Raw genomic sequence first — 23,770 nt, 5'->3', positions numbered from 1 at the left:
AGGTGAAGAAAATGAGCTCATGAATGAAATCTGCTGGTCAGTCAGGCAATTTGGTATGATATGGAGAATCAGGAACCAAATTTTTTCAAAGCATTAGCGTTCTCCTGCAGAGGGTGGCTCCTCTGCACGCCCGACATATTGGTCATCCGTGCCCCCGCCCGCTTTGAAGACGATCTTCCCTTCTGTGATTTGTGCACAAACCATGACGCACCAACTCCCTCTCACTGTTACGAAACCCTCGCTATCCCACCCTCTCATCGCACCCCGCCACTTCTCACTCGTACACTCCACAACTGCATTATTCTTATTACTAATTGCAGCAACATGGGACTAATATGAGATCCAGCTGAGTATGGCTCTTGTGCTTACAAACTACACATTGAACCGATTCACACAATGACCCCACGAGCTTCATAATACCTAGCCAAAAGTTCTTAGATATTCATAATCAAAATGACTACAACCTCGTGTTTAGAAGGATTTCCACAATACCCGCCAGTCTCCTGCATTTGGTGTCTCGTGTTTAGAAGGAAAGAGGAGATAGGAGGGGAGATGGACAAGATATGGATCAGGATTTCAACTACAACCTTTCAAGGAGATGAAATCCAATAGCATCGCCCCATACCATCACTGTTCTCATGGCCCTTCTCATATCCCTCCCAACACCAGTTTCCAAGCAGAGCCTAAGAAAAGTTGAGCACTTCAAGAATAGAAGACTGCTAAAAACTGAGGTATGGTAAATTAAACACCATTGAATTTAATCATGGCCATGGCTACAACACAAAATCAATTTGGAACTAATGTGAAGAACTATTCCGCAAGCAACTTGTGTTAGTTTGTTCCAAGTGACAATTGACTCGTTTCAAATGGGTGAACCCAGGCCTCATTGCACAAACCCATGGCCTCGGAGATTCATTCTCATCTTCAACAGCAATAGGTATATGCCAACTCCCAACTTCCGATTCCTGCAACTCCAAGAAGGATAACAATCACCACTCATTAAGTTAAGCAACATCAATACAAAGCACACAGAAGAATGAAAATGATAAAGACGATATCCAACCATATGGATAAACAATGAAAGAGGGAATCAGGAAATGTCAAGGACCTGTATAACCGTCGAATATGGTGGTGGCATCTGAAATGTGAGGCGCTTAGATACAGTCAGCCGAACCTGCAAAAGATGATAGTCACTGCCAGCTTAATTACCCCTACATGCAGCGCCCTATAGTAAATCAACAATTCAGTAGAATGAAAGAGTAGTGATTATATAAAACATCAGATTTGGAAGCCATGCACCCATTTGAGATCATCAAGATAGTATCAGAGCATCAGAAAGATGTAGCACAAGTATGATATTTTCCAGTTCAGGTCATGGTTTTAGAAGGCGTTTTGAAAAGCTCATATATGCTCAAGAGGCAAGTATTTGTATCAGCTCAGTCTAAAAGGTTTAGCTTTACTACTTCCAACCTGATCATATTCAAATTAAAGGAGGCTCAGTATGCATTAGAACGTGTATGCGCACAAGCATGCATGTGCTAATGTATCTTCTTGCAGTTAAGATTAATCAAGGGCCCAACCTAGTATTTAGAAACTAGGAAGTCCAATGTAGTGAATCAACAAATATATATATATAAGGAACACTGCAATAATGCAGTAAACCTAGAGCAAGATCATATTCAGATATAAAAGATTAATGCATTGCATGAATCATTGTCAAGAATAAGAATCCAACATGGCAATCCACGGAAGGTTAAGTTCGATTCCCCCACAGCGAAGTAACCACTTATGGGGCCCTTGTTAAAATGTATCTCCAAAACCATTGTTGTAAGTATAAATATATATACTTATATATAGAGAGATACATATACATATATATCATATATGTATACGTATCTTATAAATATATATATATATATATACATATTTTATTTTCTTATACCCGAAAAGGGTATTCTTGTAATTTCACATCTTGCACATATTCCACTTGGAATATGTTGTAATTTCTTTTTTATATTTATTTTTATTTTGTATTTCCTTTTTTTCTATTTTTTATTTTTTCCCTTTTCATAAAGGTGCATTGGGGGTCCCCCCCAATAGAGTCGTTGGGGACCCCCAACGAAACGACTCCTTTGGGAGCCCCCCTTGTACCCCTTTGCTTTTGTATAAATAGGGGTGTTCCCCCTTGTTATTCCTTAAGCTTGAGAGTCTCAAGCATTTGCTATTTTCTATAAAATACATGCCTTAGTGCATGTTTGCTACTTTTACGCTTTTGTGCGTATTTTGTTCAAGTGTTGTGTGAGTGTCTTCGTGCACATCTTTCATAAAGTATTTGTGCTTGTATGCATATTGTCTCTTCGTAGACAATTTTACATGGTATCAGAGCGAGGTTAGTGATAGAGGATCGTGGGATTCTTCTTTTTTAGAGTACCTCAAAAAGCGTGCCTTCAGATCTTTGAAGTTTGAAGTGGTGGATCTTGCTTCTCAAATATTTTAGAAGAATCTTGTGCAAGTCAGATTTTGAAATCTTGTGTTGGTACGTATTTTCTCCCTTCCTCTTTACTCCTTAATGGGCGAAAAAGAGTCTCATTTTGCTCTTGGCTTCAAACTAAATGGGTTCAACTATCATGTTTGGGCCGGGAACATGGAGGCTCACGTAAAAGGAAAGGCGCTATGGGGTTACGTGGAAGGCACAATTCCGAAACCGAAACCCAAAATTACCGTGGTAAACGGAAGTAAAATCAAGATTCTTGAGAGAGAAGAAAGAATCAAAGCCCTTGAAGAGTATTCTAAGAAGCACGATGAATGGGAAATGAAAATTTTCAAGATTCTTTCTTGGTTTTTCTCATCCGTTGAAACTAAGATTAATGCCAACATTATTAAGTTCAAGAAAGCATCGGAAGCTTGGCATTATCTTGAGAAAATGTATACGTCAAGGGACTTATCTCATAAGTATTACCTTCAAAAGAAGACTCTCTCTCTCTTACTCAAGGTGAAATGACTATTAGGAAATATTTTGCCGATCTTTCTTCCATTTGGGACGAGTTTGCCATGCTTGAACCAAAATGGAGTGAAGAGGCGATTGAACTTCATCACAAGCAACTTGAAGAAGATCGGTTCTTCAACTTTTTGAATGGGCTAAGGCCCAAATTTGAGCAAATAAGGTCATCTCTTCTATCATCGTTTACCCTCCCTCTCTTGAAGATGTACTCACCAAATTAAGTGGTGAGGAGACTCGTATGGGTTTATGTAAACAAGGATCAAATGTTCTTGTTGTTCCTTGTAACTATGAAGAAAACAATGGGGTCAATGTCGTATCAATACCCGGAAACAATGTAAAAACCTATCGTCCTCCTCACTTTAAACCACAAAATCAAGGTGAAAATGGTGAGCAAAGAGGAAAAAAGGACTATAACAAAATTATTTGTCATTTCTGTAAAGAACCGGGGCATATCAAACCTATATGTCCCAAATGGAAGAAGCTTCTCGCAATGGCTACCACCGGTGTACCGCAAAAAGAGGAGGCATCTTCAAGTGGATCTCTCTCTCTAAGTCAAATAATGGAAGCCCTTCAACCTCTCCTCAAGGGAGCTACCTCCGGTGCCGCCATGTCTACTCCTTCCTCTCCAGGTAAAGTCTCTTGGCTTTTGGACTCCGGTGCATCTTTTCACATGTCCCCAAACACATTTTTGTTTTCCGATTAATCAAAAAATGTTTCTCCATCTTTTGTTTCCACTGCGGATGGAACCTCTTTTTAAATTAAAGGCATATGTAATTTTGAAACTCAAGACTTTTTTATTCTAAAAATTAGATTTATACCTAAACTAAACTTAAACCTTCTCTCTGTTTCTCAACTCTCGGACCATGGTTGCGATATTAAATTCTCTTGTGATAAATGTTTAATACAAGATCGCTAGTTCGGGAAATTGAATGGGGAAGGCTTTAGGAAGGAAGAGTTATACTATATGGACTCTCTTCAAGTTCCAAATATTTTTTGTAATGTTGCCCGACACAAAGATATAAATGTGTGGCACAAAAGACTTGGTCATCCTAATATCACCAAGTTATCTTATTTACACTTTACAAAAGACCTATGTAAAATTTCATTTTCTTGTAATGATTGTATTCTAGGAAAAATGCAGAGTTTGCATTTTGAGCAAAGAACTATGTTCTCTTCTAAAACTTTCGAAATTGTTCATTCAGATGTTTGGGGACCCGCACCTGTTGCTTCAAAAGGAGGTTTTTCTTATTACGTAATATTCGTGGATCTATTTTCTTAGGTTAAAACATGAAGTATTTTCATGTTTCAAAACTTTTCATACAATGATCAAGAATCAATTCAACAGTATCATAAAGATATTTAGAAGTGATTCTAGAGGAGAATATCTCTCCAATCAATTTAAGGAGTACCTTGAGGATAATGGAATTGTTCACCAAAGATCTTGTCCTAAAACTCCTCAACAAAATGGGTTGGCCGAAAGGAAACATAGGCACATCATCGAGTCTACTAAGACCCTTCTTATATCCCAAAACATTCCTAAAAACTTTTGGGCTAAAGCAGCTCTTGCTTCTGTTTATCTGATAAATCGCTTATCATCTAGGATATTGAGAAAAATATCTCCTTTTGAGGTATTACATAAGCTTGAACCTGATTATAATAGGTTACGAGTCTTAAGATGTAAGTGTTTTATACTTACTGATAAAAATGACAACCTCTCTCCCAAGGCTATTCCTTGTGCCTTACTCGGATATTCTGAAACTCAAAAAGGGTTTCGTTGTTATGACCTTAGAGATAATACGTTATATGTCTCAAGAAATGTAACATTCTTAGAAAATGAAAGCGGCTTTGAAAAAAATGTTTCTCAACAAGAAAATGTTAAATACTCCTTATTTGACTTATTGTCTAGTAATGATGACATATCTAGTGATGATGATGTATCATCAAACCATGATGGGAAAAATGATGGTGATGTTGGTGAATACAACTCACCCAATGAACAAGAAGGTAGAATTTCAAGTGATCCAATAACCTATTCTCGAAGAAACCAAGATACCTTTAGAAATGCTATTGATCAATATAGTGAGTTTGTTCCTACTCTCGACCACAGAAGATCTGAAAGGAATAGGAGACCTCCAACTCGTTTTGTCTCGTTTGAATTCTTCTCACCCCGATATAGGGCTTGTCTTAGTGCTATTCACTCTTATTTTGAACCTAGAAATTTTGAAGAAGCTAAAAAATATATAGAATGGCAAAAAGCTATGCAAAATGAACTTAACGCTCTTAGGAAGGCTGAAACATGGGATTTCCAAACTCTACCCATAGGAAAAAAACTATAGGTTGTCGATGGGTTTTTAAGGTTAAGACTAAGAGCGATGGATCACTGGAAAGGTATAAAGCTCGCTTAGTCGCAAAAAGATATGGGCAAGAGTATGAAATTGATTATGATGAAACTTTTGCTCCTGTAGCCCGAATGGTTACAGATAGATGTCTTATTACTATTGCATCTATTAAAAATTAGAACATTTTTCAAATGGATGTGAAAAATGCTTTTTTGAATGGTGATCTTAACGAAGAAGTTTATATGGATGCTCCATCAGGCATGAAGATTCCTAAAGATAAAGTTCTTCGTCTTTGAAAGACCCTCTATGGTTTGAAACAGGCCCCCAAAGCCTGGTATGATAGATTCACCAGTGTAATGTTGGAAAATGGTTGTTCCTCCTGTTATACTGATACTGCTTTGTTAACTAGAAAATCTGATGCAGGAATTGTGATACTATTGCTCTATGTTGATCACATGTTAATTACATGTGATAATGTTCAAGGAGTCAAGGGTATTAAGTTCATCTTGACTTCAAAATTTGAGATGTCAGACTTGGGTTTTCTGACATACTTTCTTAGAATTGAGGTTGCCTATTCTCAACGTGGTTACTTCCTATCTCGGTCTAAACTTGTTTGTGAGATTATTGACAGGTCAAGGATTTCTGATGACAAAGTCTGCGAAACTCCTGAAGTCGTGGGATCAAAAATGAAGATTGATGACGGTGTTCTTCTAACCAATCCTACTCCTTACAGGTAGTTGGTAGGCTCTTTAATGTACCTTAGCATTACTTGACCTGATTTGTCAGGTGCTATTCACATCATCAGTCAGTTTCAGCACGCCCCTACAACAGTTCATATGAGTGTTGTTCTTCGCATCATCAGATATTTAAAAGGAACAGTGAATAAGAGAGTATTTCTATCTTCTTCTTCTGAATTAAAATTACTTGCTTATACTGACTCAGATTGGGGAGGTGACCCTAATAACCGTCACTCCACCATTGGCTTTTGTGTTTTCTTAGGAGAGTCTTTGATTTCATGGCGATGTAAAAAGCAACAGATGGTCTCTCTGTCATCCACTGAAGCAGAATATAGAGCCATGACATCCACTACCATGGAAATTGTATGGATTCGACATCTTTTGGAAGATATGGGAGTGCTTATCAGAGAACCAACAAAGCTATTCTGCGACAACAAAAATGCAATTTATATTGCCAAGAATCACACCTTTCACGAGCGAACAAAGCATATAGAGATGAACTGCCATTATGTCAGGAAAGAATACTTGAAGAAGGTCATTGATCTACCGTACGTGACGTTTGAGTATCAACTTGCGGACTTCTTCACAAAAGCTCTTTGTTCGCCCAGATTTAATTTCCTTCTTAACAAACTTACGGTTATCGCATCGTAAGTTTGAGGGGGGGTGTTAAAATGTATCTCCAAAACCATTGTTGTAAGTATAAATATATATACTTATATATACATATTTTATTTTCTTATACCTGAAAAGGGTATTCTTGTAATTTCACATCTTGCGCATATTCCACTTGGAATATGTTGTAATTTCTTTTTATTTTCTTTTTTTCTATTTTCTATTTTTTCCCTTTTTATAAAGGTGCAGTGGGGGTCCCCCCAATAGAGTCGTTGGGGACCCCCAACGGTCACAAATGTGACCGTTAGGGGCTCCCCAACGAAACTACTCCTTTGGGAGCCCCTCTTGTACCCCTTTGCTTTTGTAAAAATAGGGGTGTTCCCCCTTGTTATTCCTTAAGCTTGAGAGTCTCAAGCATTTTCTGTTTTCTATAAAATACATGCCTTAGTGCATGTTTGCTACTTTTACACTTTTGTGCGTAATTTGTTCAAGTGTTGTGTGAGTGCCTTCATGCACATCTTTCATAAAGTATTTGTGCTTGTATGTGTATTGTCTCTTCGTAGACAATTTTACAGCCCTATCTATTCCATCTCCAAGGAAGCTCCCCCCTCCCCTTTGATTGTGAATGTTAAGACATTCTCAAATTTCAGTCTCAACTATATCTCGACATGCTCCAGAAAATCTTATAAAAATCTCAAAATTTAAAAAATAAAATGAAAAAACTAAAAAAAATGTAGAAAAAACAAAAAAACATGACACCTTCCTTCTTTTTTCCTTTCCTTCTTTCTTCTTTTGTTCCTTCTTTCATTCCTTCCTTCTCCTTTCCTTCCTTCCTTCTTCTTTCCTTCCTTCGTTCTTTCCTTCTTCCCTTCTTCTGTCTGCTGAGTTATTTTGGACATGACAATATTTTGTTATTATCACGATAATATTGCGATATATATAAACTGCCGAAATTTCAAAATATCATGAGATTTTCCCTTTAAAAATGTTTTTTTTTATTTTACAACAATAATATCGTGATATTTTAAAAATATCGCTGATATAAGTGACCTATGTCTCAGAGATTCGGCCAGCCAGTGCTGCACCTGTGTCGGCGCGACCCGACGCGGGTGCAGGTGCAGCACCCAGTGCGGTCAAACTGACATTGGGTGCGGTCAACGCACCCAGGGTCTTAAGTGTCCAATTTTTTACTTAAAAGAAAATTTCCCGATGAAATGGGTTGGGAGGGGGATTAGGGCAAAAAAAAATTGGCACCCTCCCAACCCACCCCGACGCCTCCTCTTCTCCGTCTCCATCCCAGCGGCACGGCGAGGTATGTCTCCTTCATTCTCTCCCTCTCTCAATCTCTCCTTCGATCTCTCTTTCTCTCAATCTCTTTCCCCTCGTCTCTCTCGCTCTTCTCGACTAAACGCCCACCCCCTGCCCTCCCTCTCTCTGTGTGTACCTCTCTCTCCCCCCTCTGCATGTACATATTTCTTCCTCCCTTTTTTGCTTATTTTCTTTCATTATGTCTATGTTTCTGAAGTTGGTGCATGTTTCGGTTGCAATATGCTGCTAACTGATTCTTGATGGTGGTAGGTGTAATACATGAGGGGTCAATGAACATTTGAAAAAGAAAATGTGCTTGTTAATGGATAAGCTTGAAATATGACTATGCAGTGGCGATCCTATCCAGAAATACCAGTATTTATAGTGGAGAATGGACCATATCATTGATTAAGATGTGAAAGTCTGAAACTACTTTGGACCTTGTGAATAAAATGATTTTCCTAGGATTGTCATTTACAGAAGCATTGAAGAAGAAGAATGCAAGCAACATGTTATATACGTTGAAATGTTAATAAGATAAAACTGTAGGTTTTATCCTGTGGATGGTCCAACTATTTGATGTGAAAGTCTGAAATTTTGTAGTTGATTAAAAAGTACAAAAATTTTCCATCTCATTGTGCAAAAAATGTTAATTTAAAAGCCTTAGAAGAAAGTGTTCACATCATATGCAGCACAGCCACCCATCTTGGCATTTCTCGAGATGGGCATGGTCTCCATCTCAAGAAATGTTAAGATGGGTGGCTGTCAGCAGCGGCAGCGATGCTGCATCATGCAGTGCTACTATATAAAAAATGCCCTCTAAGAAAAATATAGATCTTTATGATTAATTGGTTCACTCAATAGAGGGATTTCAATTGATTGTACCTTTTTTGGGTACTGATTTTGTCAAAATTTTTAATTATTCCTGTGAACCTATGTCACATGGGTGCGGGTGCGGGTGCGGGTGCGGGGATTCGGCACTTCCAAAAAACCCGGGTGCGGGGGTGCGGCAGGGGCAAAAATGTAAAAAAAAAGTATATATATATATATATATAATTTTGAAGTTTTAACAGTTTAACATTTATTTTAAATTATTTAAATGTTATAAGGCACAATAATTTATTTTAATTTTTCATGATTTTCTCCTAGGTTTCATCTAGGTGCAGTATGGAAATGGACCACTGTTTCTTAGTCATTGTCACCAATCCATGTGTTATATTCTAGATAATTAGCAGTCTATACCACTCAATGAACTTCTTCATGGAAATGAACGAAAAACTCGGTTTAAGATTAAGCTAAATCAGGACTTTCACCATGCTTCTCCATGAATGTAAAGGCATCTTCTAGAAAATAAAAGCTCTTAAAGGAGAGGAATATGAATGCCACTAATCTTCTTGATGGGTACTAGTGACCTTACCTGGAATCAGGCATGCAAGTGGTTTCATTTAAGCATCCATTAAATCAAGCAGACATTCATTTAGTGGTCAAGACATTGACAGTTGACCCATTACTTGCAGGTTTTAAAAACAGATTGAACCAGAACATCAATTCTGTGCTAACCCTCCAGGCAAGGAGCTTCTGCATTCATTTCTACCACCAAGCACACCCTTGAATTGCAACATGCATTTGAACTTATTTATTCTTAGTCATGCATTTGAGCTTATTAATTCTTAGATATACACTGCATACTTAGTTAATTCCATGGCTGGTAGCAAGCGCCTAGTCCCACCACGCAAAATAAAAATGAAGAAGAGCAGTGAATAAGATTACTTCCACTGTTGCCATGCTTCAAGACACATACGCAACATTTAACAGTGGATGACTTACTAGATACCATTCAGCAGTTTATAACATTTAAATAAAGGGGAGGGGCTCGGCCCCTCCCCTGTCGACCCAAAAAAGAAAAACATAAAGGGGAGGGGCTCGACCCCTCCCCTGTCGACCCAAAAAAGAAAAACATAAAGGGGAGGGGCTCGGCCCCTCCCCTGTCGACCCAAAAAAAGAGCTAGATGAGGGAGGGGCTCGGTCCCTCCTGTGCCGAAAAACGAGGGAGCCCTGCCGACCCAACAAGAGACAGAGAGGGGGGGGGGGGGCTCGGCCCCTCCCCAGCCGACCCAAGAAGAGAGTGAGAGACATACCTGCGAAAGGAGAGGAGGAGCCTGGGAGGCGGAGCTGGGGCGGCGGCGCTGGGGGCGGCGGAGCTGGGGCGGCGGTGGGAGAGCTCGAGCTCAGGGGGAGAGAGAGGAGAGATTAGGGCAAAAAAAAATTTTTGCCCTAATCCTCCTTTTCATCGGGGGAATTTTTTTTTACGCCCAAATTATGGACAAAAATGACCCTGGGTGCATTGACCGCACCCAGGGTCGTGTTGACCGCACCCGGTGCCGCACCCGCACGCGAACCCGCGTCGCGTCGCGTCGACGCGGGTGCGGCATCTGTTTTGCCGAGTCCCTGTGACATAGCTGTGAACACAAGTGAAAGATCCTTTTTTTAGTTTTTGTTTGTCATATTTTTATTATTGCTAAAACACAATTTTACGTACTATATTTTTTAGAAGAAAGGTCAGACAAGCACAATCAATTGAAATTTTATGTACTATATGTATATATATTTGCAAGTGTGTTAATGTGAATGCATCCAAATGTATAACTTATTGATCTTGTATTCAATATTATCAATCTTGATTTTGTGCATAATTGATTTTAATATAATATTTTTTTTTCAGGACAAAAATGATGAATAGAAGGAAAGGACTTGTGTCATCCTCATCCCCACATGTAAGTTTTACTACTAGTATTGCTGATAGTAGTAGTAGGAGTGTTGATTCAAGTTAGTTGCAACATGTGATGATGGGAGGCCACTACGAGCACATGTGGATAAGCTTACAAAAATTGGAAGAGGTGGTGGAAACAAGAGATTTCGATGTAAGCTTTGTGAAAGAGATTTTGTTGGGTCTTACACAAGAGTTAAGACTCATTTGTTGAAGATATCAGGACATGGCATTTTATGATGCAAAAGAATTGATGAGGTAATGCGAATACAATAACAAAAAATACAAGATGAATATGAGAAGAGGAAGACCATGAGTGATTTTTGTGCAATTATAGTATCATTTTTAAGCCACCAAGAAGATGCTAAAAAAAATGGATGAAGGAGGTAGAAGAAGAGGAACGATACAAGCATCATTCAATACATATGAAAGGAAGAAGATAGAAAAGTAAAGACATATTTTTATTCTAGTTCACTTCCATTTAATGCAACTAAAAATCCTTATTGGAATGATTTAGTTCCTTCACTGGAAAATTGTAACTTGAATGGCTATGTACCTCGAAGCTCAGAAATACTATGAACGGCAATTCTTGCATAAGAGAGGGCAAATGTTGAGAGATTGCTAGAGATTGAGAAATATTCATGGGAACAAAATGAAGTTTCCATTGTTTCTGATGGATGGACAGATATTCAAAGCTGTCCACTGATTAATTTCATTGTTTCTTCGCTTAGTGGCACAGTATTATTGAAAGCAATTGATGCATCTGGGCAAAATGTTGAGTATTTGGAAATATTGTTTATAAAAGTAATAAAAGAAGTGGGTGATCAGAAAGTAGTGCAAATCATCACAGACAATACTCCAATTTGTAAAAGTGCAGCATTGAGTTTAGAGAGTGAGTAACCTCATATTTTTTGGACTCTCAGTTAGTAGCACACAGCTTGAATATGGCCATCAAGAGCATCTGCAACCCCAAATAAGAAGAAAATTCACCAGCATATGCTCTATGTTCATGGATTGAGGAATTAGAAAAAAATGTCAAAAGCATTAAGAATTTTGTTGTCAACCATCATCATGTTAATACTATATTTAACCGACATTCTTATCTGAAATTGTTGAAGGTTGTTGAAACACGTTTTGCGTCTATCATTGTGATGGTGAAAATGATTAAGTGAAGAATGCTTTGGTTAACATGATGACCGATAAGAATTGGACATTCTATCGTGTTGATGATGTTGTCGGCTCAAAAAATTAAGAAATTCATTATTGATGATGAGTTTTGGTATAGAGTCACATACTTCATTCAGTTTACGCGACCTATTTGTGAAATGCTGAAAAAAGTTGATAAGAATGAGCCCATGTGTAAACCCCCTTCGACGAAATCGTCGAAGGGGATAACCTAAAAAAAACGAAAATAGTTCCCCATTTGGGAGAACCGCCTTCGCTAAACCGAAGGGGGCTGAGGATAAACCTCACCCCCATAATCCGAGAGAGGGGTGAGGTTTATCCTCATCCCCCTCACCTTGTGTGAGGGCTATAAAAACCCTCACGCAGCACCTCTTCCTCCACCTGCATCAAGAGCGAGAGAGAGAGCGGCAGAGGGAGAGTGACGAGAAAGAAAAAAAAAGTGCAGCACTTATTGGATTTCGGCGCCAACAATGAGGTAGGCCCCTCCATCTCCATCCTCGTATTCTTCTTTGTTTTCTCCTTTCTTTTCTGAGCAAAGGGGGTCGACAGCCATAGCTGTGGGCGAGGTGTAGAAAAACAAAAAAAATGTGACTGCGACAGACACAAAGAGAGAGAGAAGGGGGTCGGTCGGTTGACGCCAGTGGTCAACCCCTCTGCTTCAGAGAGATACAGAGAGGGCCGGCTCTGGCGGTCAGCCCCTATGTGTTTGAGAAGAAGGGGAAAAACGGAAGGGGTCGCCCCTTCCGCCTGTGTTTTATTAAAGGGGGACCGGGTCAGCCCGAGTGCGACCCGGATCGAACCGGGTCGGTCTGGGCATGACCCGAACCGAACCTGTCGGTCTGGGTCGCACCCAGACCGAGCCAAATAAAAAAAAAGAGAGAGACCGGTTTGGTCTGGGTACGACCCAAACCGAATCGGATCGATCTGGGCCGCACCCAGACCGAACCAAACCACGGTCCTTTAAAAAAAAGATTGTTGGTCGAATCGGTTCTGGTTGGATCATTTCAGACCGAACCGGTTTGGATCAAACCGGTTCAGACCGAACCGGTCCTGGACGAACCAGTTCAAGTAGAGTCGGTTCAGACCGAACCAATCTAAACCGAACCGGTTTGGGTCAAACCGGTTCGGTCTGACTGGGTCTCAGATCCATATTAATTTGATTTGGACCAGACCGAATCTAGATCCAGTTAGTTTGGACCGATCCAAATAAAGCTAGATCCAGAGAGATATGGGTCTAGATCCAGACTGCCTGTTCTGGATCCAAAACAAAACTAAATATGGTTAAGATCAGTTCTGGATCCAAATCAATTCTGGATCTGATTGAAATTGTTATGGATCCAGATTAGAACTGGGTCTGGATCCAGTTAGACAGTTTTAAATCAAGATCAGTAATGAGTTTGGATCCAATCAAATAGTTTTGGACCCAGTTCGTAAATGGATCTGGATCGGGTTGTGAGTTATTTTTGAATTATGAAAATAATTTCAAAATCACCACAATGCCCTTGTGAGTATCCAAAATCCATTTTTGGTAAAATGAACATAACTTAGAACTCTGAACTCATAATCGAGTGAGGTTTGGTGCGTTGGACTCGTATTGCAGAAGAGAATTTGTTTGTCCACTGGTTTAGTTAAATCAAGGGCACAAAAATCAAAGTCCCACGAGTAAATTCGAGGAGTATTTTGGTAATTTTGTTAAAGTATGAAAAATTATGTGCATTAATACAAATATACTTGTGTAATGACCAAATCCTATTGTTAGAGCATCTTGAGACTCGATTGCAACTAGAGCACATTATTCATATTCTAGGTAAGGGATACTATAAGTAATTTTAAATGTGAATAAACTTCTTTACTTTTCATGTTATTGTTGTGAATTAACATGATTAGCATGATATCTTTTAAGTGTAAAAATGATATACACAAATTGACCATGCATGATATTATGAAATGATTTCATCTACATGTTAGTTATGGAATACATGTTAGTTGTTGTATGTCATGCATGTTAGAAATATTATTTTGTGATAGCATATCTATGTGATAAATTGCTAATAACATGCATAGTGATAAGATTGTGTTTAGACCATTTTATTCTATTCATGTTGTATGAATGAGTATTTTGATATTAGCATGCATAACACCTTGAACTCTGGAAGTAGTGACATTTTGTAAGGGCTACCTGGTTCATGGTCATAGTACAACCACCATGAAGAGTGGGCCACCGGTGATTTAACGATGTGAAGACCTTACATCGTTGCGTGCTTATTATGAGATAAGTGTGAGTCTCAATGTCATTCAGAAATTAAAGAATGACATCTATCGTGATCATTTCACGATATCACTCGTGAGAGAACGAGTGAAATACGAGTTTGAGAATGTAGGTCTATGTGTTGAACTTAGCCTATGACTTAGGGTTACACTCACACAGTGTTTGGGAACTCTAAACGACCATGGATGGTTGAGAACTGTGTGAGAACTCTAAACGACCATGGATGGTTGAGAACCATCATGGTTAGAATGTAGCATGAACCATACCAAGATTGAAATTGAGCCTTACCTCCCGGCTAGCTACCGGTGGGGTTCCCTTTTTGTTTCACTGCAATGTCTGGTGGTCCGAGGACCATTGAGAGTGTATGGTTCATTGTCTGACCAACATGTAGAACTGGGGTATTCTACGTGGGTTGCTATGCCCATAACCGCTATAATCGGTATAGCCGACCTAGGATTAGTTTGGTGTAATACCCATAATTTTAAGGCATTTATTTAAACATATTATACTATATATTTCATAACAGAGGGATTTGGGCTTGGGATCCAAATTTCAGATCCAGGACCCATAAAGGGGTTTTCGAATAAATTTACCTCGTAAATTTGATATGTATGTATAAGTACAAAAATTTTTAATTTATTAAATAATTCGGGGAATAATTATTTAAAAGAGGTGCGTAGATGGGTCTGGGATCCACATACCGGATCCATATACCTATATATATTTTAATATATATATATATATATAAATATAAATATATATATATATATATATATATATATATATATTGTGTATAATCATAAATAAATAAAAAAATTTTAAAATCTATCCAAGGATCCACATTTGGATCCAACTTGTGGATCCATATTGTTTGGAGTCGGGTTACGGGTCTCGGGTCCGGACCCGAGCCGCGCCCTGTAGCAACCCTTTTAAAAGAAAGGGGCAACCCGATAAGGGTTGCCCGATATTTCTGGAGCCGAAAACAGAAGGGGGGGCGAGGGAGGGGTTACGCAGAGCGTAACCAACCTCGCACCCCTCGGCAAGAAAGGGGGGGCTTGGGGTCGATAAAGGGGGAGTGGAGAGGGAGTCTCGCCCTCTTCACTCGATCTCTCTCTCTCTCTCTCTCTCTCTCTCTCTCTCTCTCTCTCTCTCTCTCTCTCTCTCGAGTTGGGTGCGCATCGGAGAATTAGGGCACGCCGGAAAACCTGCGACAAACAACAGTCGAGTCTACCTGTCACGGCAGCGGTGAGGGGCGACTCCAGCCAGCTCGGTACTCCCGCCACGGCAGCCTCCGATCGCCGGAAAATATTCACAAAAGGTACGGTGCTTCTTGGATTTTGGGTGAGGGATCGAACCTGAGTTCGATTTCGGGTAGTGATTTGAGAGGTGGGGTTCTTGGCTGCCGGAAAACCTTAGATGGTAAGGTATTGGGTTTTTCGGTGGTTGCGACCCAGATTTGGGGGTTTTAGTGTATAACACTAACCTGAAGGTGGGGTGGGGGTTATGGCTTCCAAAAACCCCACATCGACTGATTGGGGGTTTCGGCTGCCTAAAGGATCACGGATGGGGGTTTCCTAGCTGGGAAACGACGAACACAAATAAGGATAAGGAGGTTAGATTCTCTTGAACATAACTGTTATAGGGATCACCTTTCAGATTGCTTGGCTTTGTTTTTTTTTAAATTTTTGTGTTGCTTCTGGTGAGTAATTTCGCCAATTTAATGTGTCCTGCGAAAGCTTCTCGGAATTGAGTAGTGTCCAGGCATAATTTTATGTGAACATTAGATTATTATATTTGTCGATATATTCCTTTGGGTTTACTAAATTAACCTCTCTTTACAAGTTGGATGACAAAGAGTGAGGGTTGAGTTCAATAACCTCCCGGATGATGTATGAAAGCCCTGGCTTAGGATTATTCACAATTCTCAAATTACACAAGTAAATTCATACAAAAGTTGTCAATTATGTTTAGATGAACATAAGCAAAAAGTTGTTGATGCAGAAATTTGATTGCTGATCTTTTAATGACAAAGGAATTGCTAGCTGAAATGTCTATTTTTGACTAGCGTTAGAACCAGTTATTCTGAATATTGTGCAGTTTTTGACAATTTTAGTCTTTTGTTTTGTTATAAGTATTGAGTGGAACAAGAGCATAAGATCATGAGAGATCTGTATAATGAGAAGTGTTTCATCTATCTATTGTAGCCTGTCTGAACTTTTAGTTACTTGGCAAAATACCCTTTGGTTTCTCTTTCTGATTATTCAAAAAAAAAAGAGCAAACAAACAGTGTTAACCCTTTTGTTGTTGAATGGCTCAGGCCGGCTAGTAGCCAGTCGAGGGGCACTCGACTGACTGTCAAGTCGTGCAGTGATGCACAGGCCCATCATGGGTTGTGTGGTACCCTGTCAAGCCCATCCGACTGGTGCTGGACTATATTTTTTTTACAAAGGAAAATATCATAAATGCTATTTCCTTAACTGCCCATGCTTGTGGACAAATGACAGGTCGATTGAATCTTTGTTCATGTATAGTATGGCTCATATGGAAGCTTAGCTTAGCACTTTAATTTTTCAGAATACTAGCTGTAACGCCCCAAAATTTCGACTTGTGATTTCGAAAACCTTATCGAAAAACCTTTCAAAGATTTAAAGTTTAATATTTAAAAACAACAACGGAAGACATTTAGAAAGGAACACAAGTCAACAATCCTGGGTACGTTAGCTGAAAAACCATCATTCACATGTACAACATCTTAAAGGAATTTAAGAAATAAGGCAATCAATTAAAATCTGCAGTTTATTACAAAATGAGCCTTTTATTCCAAAGTTCAATAAATCTAAGAAAACTCCAAAAAGTCCCAGAGCCAAGCCGCCAGCAGAAAGAAAATGAATCTTGATCCACGTTGCACCACGCCATCGGCCGCCAGTGAAGTCCTACTCCTCACCTGCCCATGAATGGGTCAGCTTCATAACAAACCAACAGGTGCACAAACAGATAAGTAGAATGAAAATAAAACAGGACATTCATGAGATAAGCAGTTATGATATTTAAGCAATTAAAACAGTTGTAGTCTATTCTAGCAAATGTAATAAGTGCAAAGAGAAGCAGTGTAAGTCTCAGTCGTCTATATCTATTCCTGAATATATTCTTTAAGTTCTGATATTAACTGGCCTGTGAGTACGCACAGACGCGAAACGTAGAAACAGCCGAGAGCGATCCGGGGGTTTATTATGTCAGGTGTTTTCATTAACCCGGATGGCTGACTGAGTCCGCTCCTAAGGGGACGGTCAGTGACCAAGAGAGTAAATCCCCAAAGGCATTCGTGGCCCATGGATGCATCCAACTTCTGCAGAAGTGCCTGGGAATTACCACCTAGGATAATTTATGGTAATCCTAATTCCCCTAACTCCGATGACTGGGGAAAACCGAGTCTTTTGCTCGTGGGGTGGTTGTTAACAACCTGTCCACCGGAGTATTTGTACCATCCATCCTCTCCCTTGATGAACCGTGAAGATCGGATGGGTACGACGGGGGTTTCTTAACCGCCGTCCCATCCTACATGCTCTGGTCCATTAGACCCACTCGAGCATCTTGCCTGTGAAGGCGAAATGGTCACCATTTTATGTGATCTCAGCATTTTGCTAATAGCATTCATCGAGGTTGCCACCACCTCATCATCCCACCATCGTAACCCACATGGGACGTACTTGTCCAAAAGTACGATCGTACCTTCCTAGAGGTACAACTACGATGAGAGGGCAACATAATGGTTTATGATTCTTTTGTTTCCTACATGACATGTTTTGCTTTTCTGAGCAATTGGCTTGTGGAGGCCGATATTATTAAATTTGGTAAAGTATAGATTTCACCCTTCAATACCCTCCATGATCTTACATAAAAATTCATATTGTACCTGCCTTAAGGTTCGGTTATAATGGCAATTGCAGTGGTTTTGAATCTCTTCACAAAGTCTATCTCAAGTATGCAGTTTCAAAGGAATAAGCATGCATAATAGACAATTATGAGTTAAGCACTCGTACACGTAAACAGGCATGACAAGTAAACTACTTGATTCTTTCTAGAATGAGTCTACCTAGAGGATTTATATTATGAAATAAAAGAATCACAAAGAGTAAAACATGGATCAACAAATATTTCTTCAGAGTCGCAAATATGCAAAATAATTATTCTATCTCAGAAGTCTTATTTCATTTTGTTCATACACACTATTCGTGCGACTTTCCCCTACCTCGGGATGTCGTGCAGCTGCGTGCATCTACGCGTGTAGATGATACGAGGCTCGGGCCGCGGAGCCAGAGCGAGGGGTCCGATGCGAGGTCTGCAACAGTGCTACGTTAATTATCATGCGGAGCAAAAAGAAAGACAAACCTGCCTATAGGAAAAGAGAGGCAGCAGAGGTGTGCCCCTGCTGGCCGAAAACAGACAAGCGGCGGGGGAACAAGCCCCTGCCTAAACATAGCGTAGCAGCAGGGGGCCAACCCCTGCCGACAGCCATCAAGTGGCAGGGGCTGAGCCCCTGCCAACGGCACACAGTGGCAGGGGCTGAGCCCCTGCCGACAGCAATGGATGGCAGGGGGCTAGCCCCTGCCGAAAGCAATGGATGGCAGGGGGCCAGCCCCTGCCGGAAGCAATGGATGGCAGGGGGGCAGCCCCTGCCGGAAGCATAAGGATGGCAGGGGGCCAACCCCTGCCAGAAGCACATGGATGGCAGGGGGCCAGCCCCTGCCGAAAGCACAGGTCGGCAGGAGCCAACCCCTGCCGCCAGCACGAAGTGGCAGGGGCTGAGCCCCTGCCGACAACACAGGTCGGCAAGGGCCACCCCTGCCGACAGCACCAGACGGCAGGGGGCCCAGCCCCTGCCGAAAGCACAGGTCGGCAGGGGCCAACCCCTGCCGACAGCACGATGTGGCAGGGGCTGAGCCCCTGCCGACAACATAGGTCGGCAGGGGCCAACCCCTACCGACAGCACGATGTGGCAGGGGCTGAGCCCCTGCCGACAACACAGGTCGGCAAGGGGCCACCCCTGCCGACAGCACCAGACGGCAGGGGGCCAGCCCCTGCCGAAAGCCATGAGGTGGCAGCAAAAAGGGGGTGCCGCAGGGGCCACCGGTCCCCTGCCGGCACTCTGGCGAATCGCAGAGGGAGACGGGGACGATAGGGGCCGCGTAGGCCACCTGTCGGGGCCCTGGCGACACAGAGAGGCAGTGGGAGGCCGCGGCAGTGGCTGTGAGCCACCTGCCGGCCTCCCGGCGAGGTGACAGGGAGGGGGTGAGGAGGAGAAGAGGGAGGAGAAGAGAAGAACGGCGTACCTGGGGGGGTTCCCGGCGTCAGCGGCGGGCGCAGCAGGGAAGGAGACCGGCGCGGGGGAGGAAGCTCGAGAGGGGAGGCGTGCCTCCCCTCGCCCTCCAGCACTCCTCATAAAGAGCTCGGGGGGAAAGATGAAAGGGGAAACCTCGGTGGGTTTCCCCAATCAACCCGAAAACGAAGGGGAAGAAGAGGGGGGGGGGGTGCGGCGCTCGGGACCCTGCGTCGGGTTACTTAAAACCCTAAAATAAAAAGGGGCCCGGGTCGGATCCGGACCCGACCCGGCCCGGGTCCAAACCGATATTATTATTTTTTTTTAAATGGGGTTTTACACTAGCTAATCGTGTTAGACCTGGCTCTTTGCATACAGGTGAATGAAAATGTTAATATGCTTAAGCTTGATTTGGATATCGTTGTCTAGTTGTTTTCATGGGCATGAGCAATCATGAAACTAATGCTTTATTACTTGAATCTACATGGATGGGTGTTCACATGTTATAATAAAATTAATCCAGGAATGACAACATACATTTTGGTATAAATATGTAAATCCTTGCATATGAATCTTTGAAACCATGCTTGTGAGTGTTGTTGTTTCATGTCCATGGTTATATTGGCATATATGGATGTGCATTTGGAAACATGCCGACATCATTGCATATTTGGCGTGTTGCATATGGTGCATCGACGATCGAAATGAGTCATCGCAGGCATGGAGAGCCTCGAGCATTGGTTTGCTCTTTCTTTGTTTACTTTTAAAGGCATCGCAAAAATCATAATTTCTTGTATTGCATTTTTCTATGTGTTTACACGGGCCGGAGTCCCGAATGGGTCCCCGCAAGGGAGGATGCGGGTTTTTACTTTACTTTTGCATATGGTGTTGCAAACTTAAAGAAATTAACTTTAATACAAATATAATGAATAAGAACAGTGTAATACACATTCTGGGATATCTCATCTGGAATATGAGAATCTTAGATATCCGTATACCTATATATATTTTAATATATATATATATATATATATATATATATTTGTGTATAATCATAAATAAATAAAATTTTAATTTTTTTTAAATCTATCCCAGGATCCACAGTTGGATCCATTTGGATCCAACTTGTGGATCCATATTGTTTGGAGTCGGGTTACAGGTCTCGGGTCTGGACCCGAGCCGCGCCCTGTAGCAACCCTTTTAAAAGAAAGGGGCAACCCGATAAGGGTCGCCCGATATTTCTGGAGCCGAAAACAGAAGGGGGGGCGAGCGAGGGGTTACGCAGAGCGTAACCGACCCCGCGCCCCTCGGCAAGAAAGGGGGGGCTTGGAGTCGATAAAGGGGGAGTAGAGAGGGGGTCTCGCCCTCTTCACTCGATCTCTCTCTCTCTCTCTCTCTCTCTCTCTCTCTCTCGAGTTGGGTGCGCATCGGAGAATTAGGGCACGCCGGAAAACCTGCGGCAAACAGCAGTCGAGTCTACCTGTCACGGCAGCGGTGAGGGGCGACTCCAGCCAGCTCGGTACTCCCGCCACGGCAGCCTTCGATCGCCGGAAAATATTCACAAAAGGTACGGTGCTTCTTGGATTTTGGGTGAGGGATCGAACCTGAGTTCGATTTCGGGTAGTGATTTGAGAGGTGGGGTTCTTGGCTGCCGGAAAACCTTAGATGGTAAGGTATTGGGTTTTTCGGTGGTTGCGACCCAGATTTGGGGGTTTTAGTGTATAACACTAACCTGAAGGTGGGGTGGGGGTTATGGCTTCCAAAAACCCCACATCGACTGATTGGGGGTTTCGGCTGCCTAAAGGATCACGGATGGGGGTTTCCTAGCTGGGAAACGACGAACACAAATAAGGATAAGGAGGTTAGATTCTCTTGAACATAACTGTTATAGGGATCACCTTTCAGATTGCTTGGCTTTGTTTTTTTTTAAATTTTTGTGTTGCTTCTGGTGAGTAATTTCGCCAATTTAATGTGTCCTGCGAAAGCTTCTCGGAATTGAGTAGTGTCCAGGCATAATTTTATGTGAACATTAGATTATTATATTTGTCGATATATTCCTTTGGGTTTACTAAATTAACCTCTCTTTACAAGTTGGATGACAAAGAGTGAGGGTTGAGTTCAATAACCTCCCGGATGATGTATGAAAGCCCTGGCTTAGGATTATTCACAATTCTCAAATTACACAAGTAAATTCATACAAAAGTTGTCAATTATGTTTAGATGAACATAAGCAAAAAGTTGTTGATGCAGAAATTTGATTGCTGATCTTTTAATGACAAAGGAATTGCTAGCTGAAATGTCTATTTTTGACTAGCGTTAGAACCAGTTATTCTGAATACTGTGCAGTTTTTGACAATTTTAGTATTTTGTTTTGTTATAAGTATTGAGTGGAACAAGAGCATAAGATCATGAGAGAACTGTATAATGAGAAGTGTTTCATCTATCTATTGTAGCCTGTCTGAACTTTTAGTTACTTGGCAAAATACCCTTTGGTTTCTCTTTCTGATTATTCAAAAAAAAAAAAAAGAGCAAACAAACAGTGTTAACCCTTTTGTTGTTGAATGGCTCAAGCCGGCTAGTAGCCAGCCGAGGGGCACTCGACTGACTGCCAGGCCGTGGCAGTGATGCACAGGCCCATCATGGGTTGTGTGGTACCCTGTCAAGCCCAGCCGACTGGTGTTGGACTATATTTTTTTTACAAAGGAAAATATGATAAATGCTATTTCCTTAACTGCCCATGCTTGTGGACAAATGACAGGTCGATTGAATCTTTGTTCATGTATAGTATGGCTCATATGTAAGCTTAGCTTAGCACTTTAACCACAACCCCCGTCGATTTATATCATAACCGGGGAGAGAGATGATTATCGACAAGACTACCCCGACACTACGTGGGGTGGCAGACACAGCTTTATAGGTGAGGGACTCACCAGTCCCACCGTCAGAGAGCTCGATCAGTACATGAGCGGATGATGAGAGATTGGATGACGGCTCGAGAAGGTATCGCAAGGAGAGCATCCCCTAGCGCAAACTTTATGTCTCGGGGCAAGTCTCGTATAACCAGTGCATGGGGACGACATATGTTCTGAGTCAGTTATGTGGCTGCCATAAGTGCAGCAAATCGAGAGATTTCGCATCCGGAGGGTTTCTTTATGAAGAAACTATGAGGACGGCAATTCAAGCCGCTGAAGCAGCATGGCATGCAGAAGCAAACAGAAGCGGCCCAAGATTAAGGCAGGAATAGGCAGCATCAGGAGGTTCGTGGGAAGGAGGCGAGGATAAAGATCCTACTGATGATTCTGCCTCACCTACCTACACTCCTGTCTCACCTACCTATACTCTTGCTTCACCGACCTACACTCGTGCTTCGCCCCAGTATGACCTGAATGCTCCTCCTACGACTCACCATCAGCAGATAAAAAGAAATTCAGGAAGAGAACCAAGCTTCGGATGGATCGAAGAGTGACATAATGTCACATTTAAGAATACTTAGCTTATTAAGTTTAGTTCGATTATCTTTTGTTTTGCATTGTTTTCTTCTTGCTTGCCTAGTAATATTTCCTTTATATGTATTGGAATGATTAATTAAATAAATATTTTTGACTATATGAGTGTCATAATTGCTTGCATTGATGAAATCTCGTGCGGGTATAAATGATGCAAATAAGAATAAGCTATTTACGTGATAATATCAATGTAGCGAATGGGATGTTTGACTCTAAAGCTACATATAGTTTCACTACGTCAACTTTTGGGAAACAGTTGACAATTGCACCTTCACAATTAAGTATTTCTTACTTTATAGAAACACCTATAGGCGAGTCCACTATGGTGGACACTGTGTATAACGATTGTATAGTAAAAATAAAAAATTGTGAGTTGCTTGTGAACTTATTGCAACTAGATTTCAAGAATACAGATGTTCTTGGCATGCATTGGTTGTCAGACCACCATGCGACCATTGATTGCAGAAAGAAGTGTGTCAGTTTTCAAATCCCCTAGACTCCAACTTTCACATACCAGGGTTTTAGGAAACTACCCAAGCCAACGATCATATCTTGCGTGAAGGCCAACAAATACATTCAAGAAGGATGCATGGGATGTCTGGCCTACATGAAGACCAAAGAGAAAAAAGACCTTACCATATCTAATATGAACATAGTTCGTGATTATGCTGATGTTTTTTCGAAGGAACTTATAGGTCTCCCTCCTGATCGAGAAATTGAGTTTCAAAT

General features: G+C 41.3%; 1 protein-coding gene across 1 annotated transcript in view; it reads right to left on the bottom strand.

Moving 5' to 3' along the window:
* Positions 1-720: 720 nt before the first annotated feature.
* LOC149818575 (proteinaceous RNase P 1, chloroplastic/mitochondrial-like) overlaps positions 721-23,770 on the bottom strand; it is a 35,113-nt gene continuing 12,063 nt past the window's right edge. The window contains exons 5-6 of the mRNA XM_089984931.1: positions 1,109-1,174; positions 721-965 (exon numbers count right to left, since the gene is read on the bottom strand). Coding sequence (XP_089841057.1) covers positions 798-965; positions 1,109-1,174 — 234 coding nt within the window. The 3' untranslated portion in view covers positions 721-797. The remainder of the gene's footprint in view (positions 966-1,108; positions 1,175-23,770) is intronic.

This window comes from Nuphar pumila, chromosome 13 (genome assembly GCF_984573655.1).
Source record: "Nuphar pumila chromosome 13, dmNupPumi1.hap1.1, whole genome shotgun sequence".
Lineage (NCBI taxonomy): Eukaryota > Viridiplantae > Streptophyta > Magnoliopsida > Nymphaeales > Nymphaeaceae > Nuphar > Nuphar pumila.
This window is presented reverse-complemented; position numbering and strand designations above follow the sequence as displayed.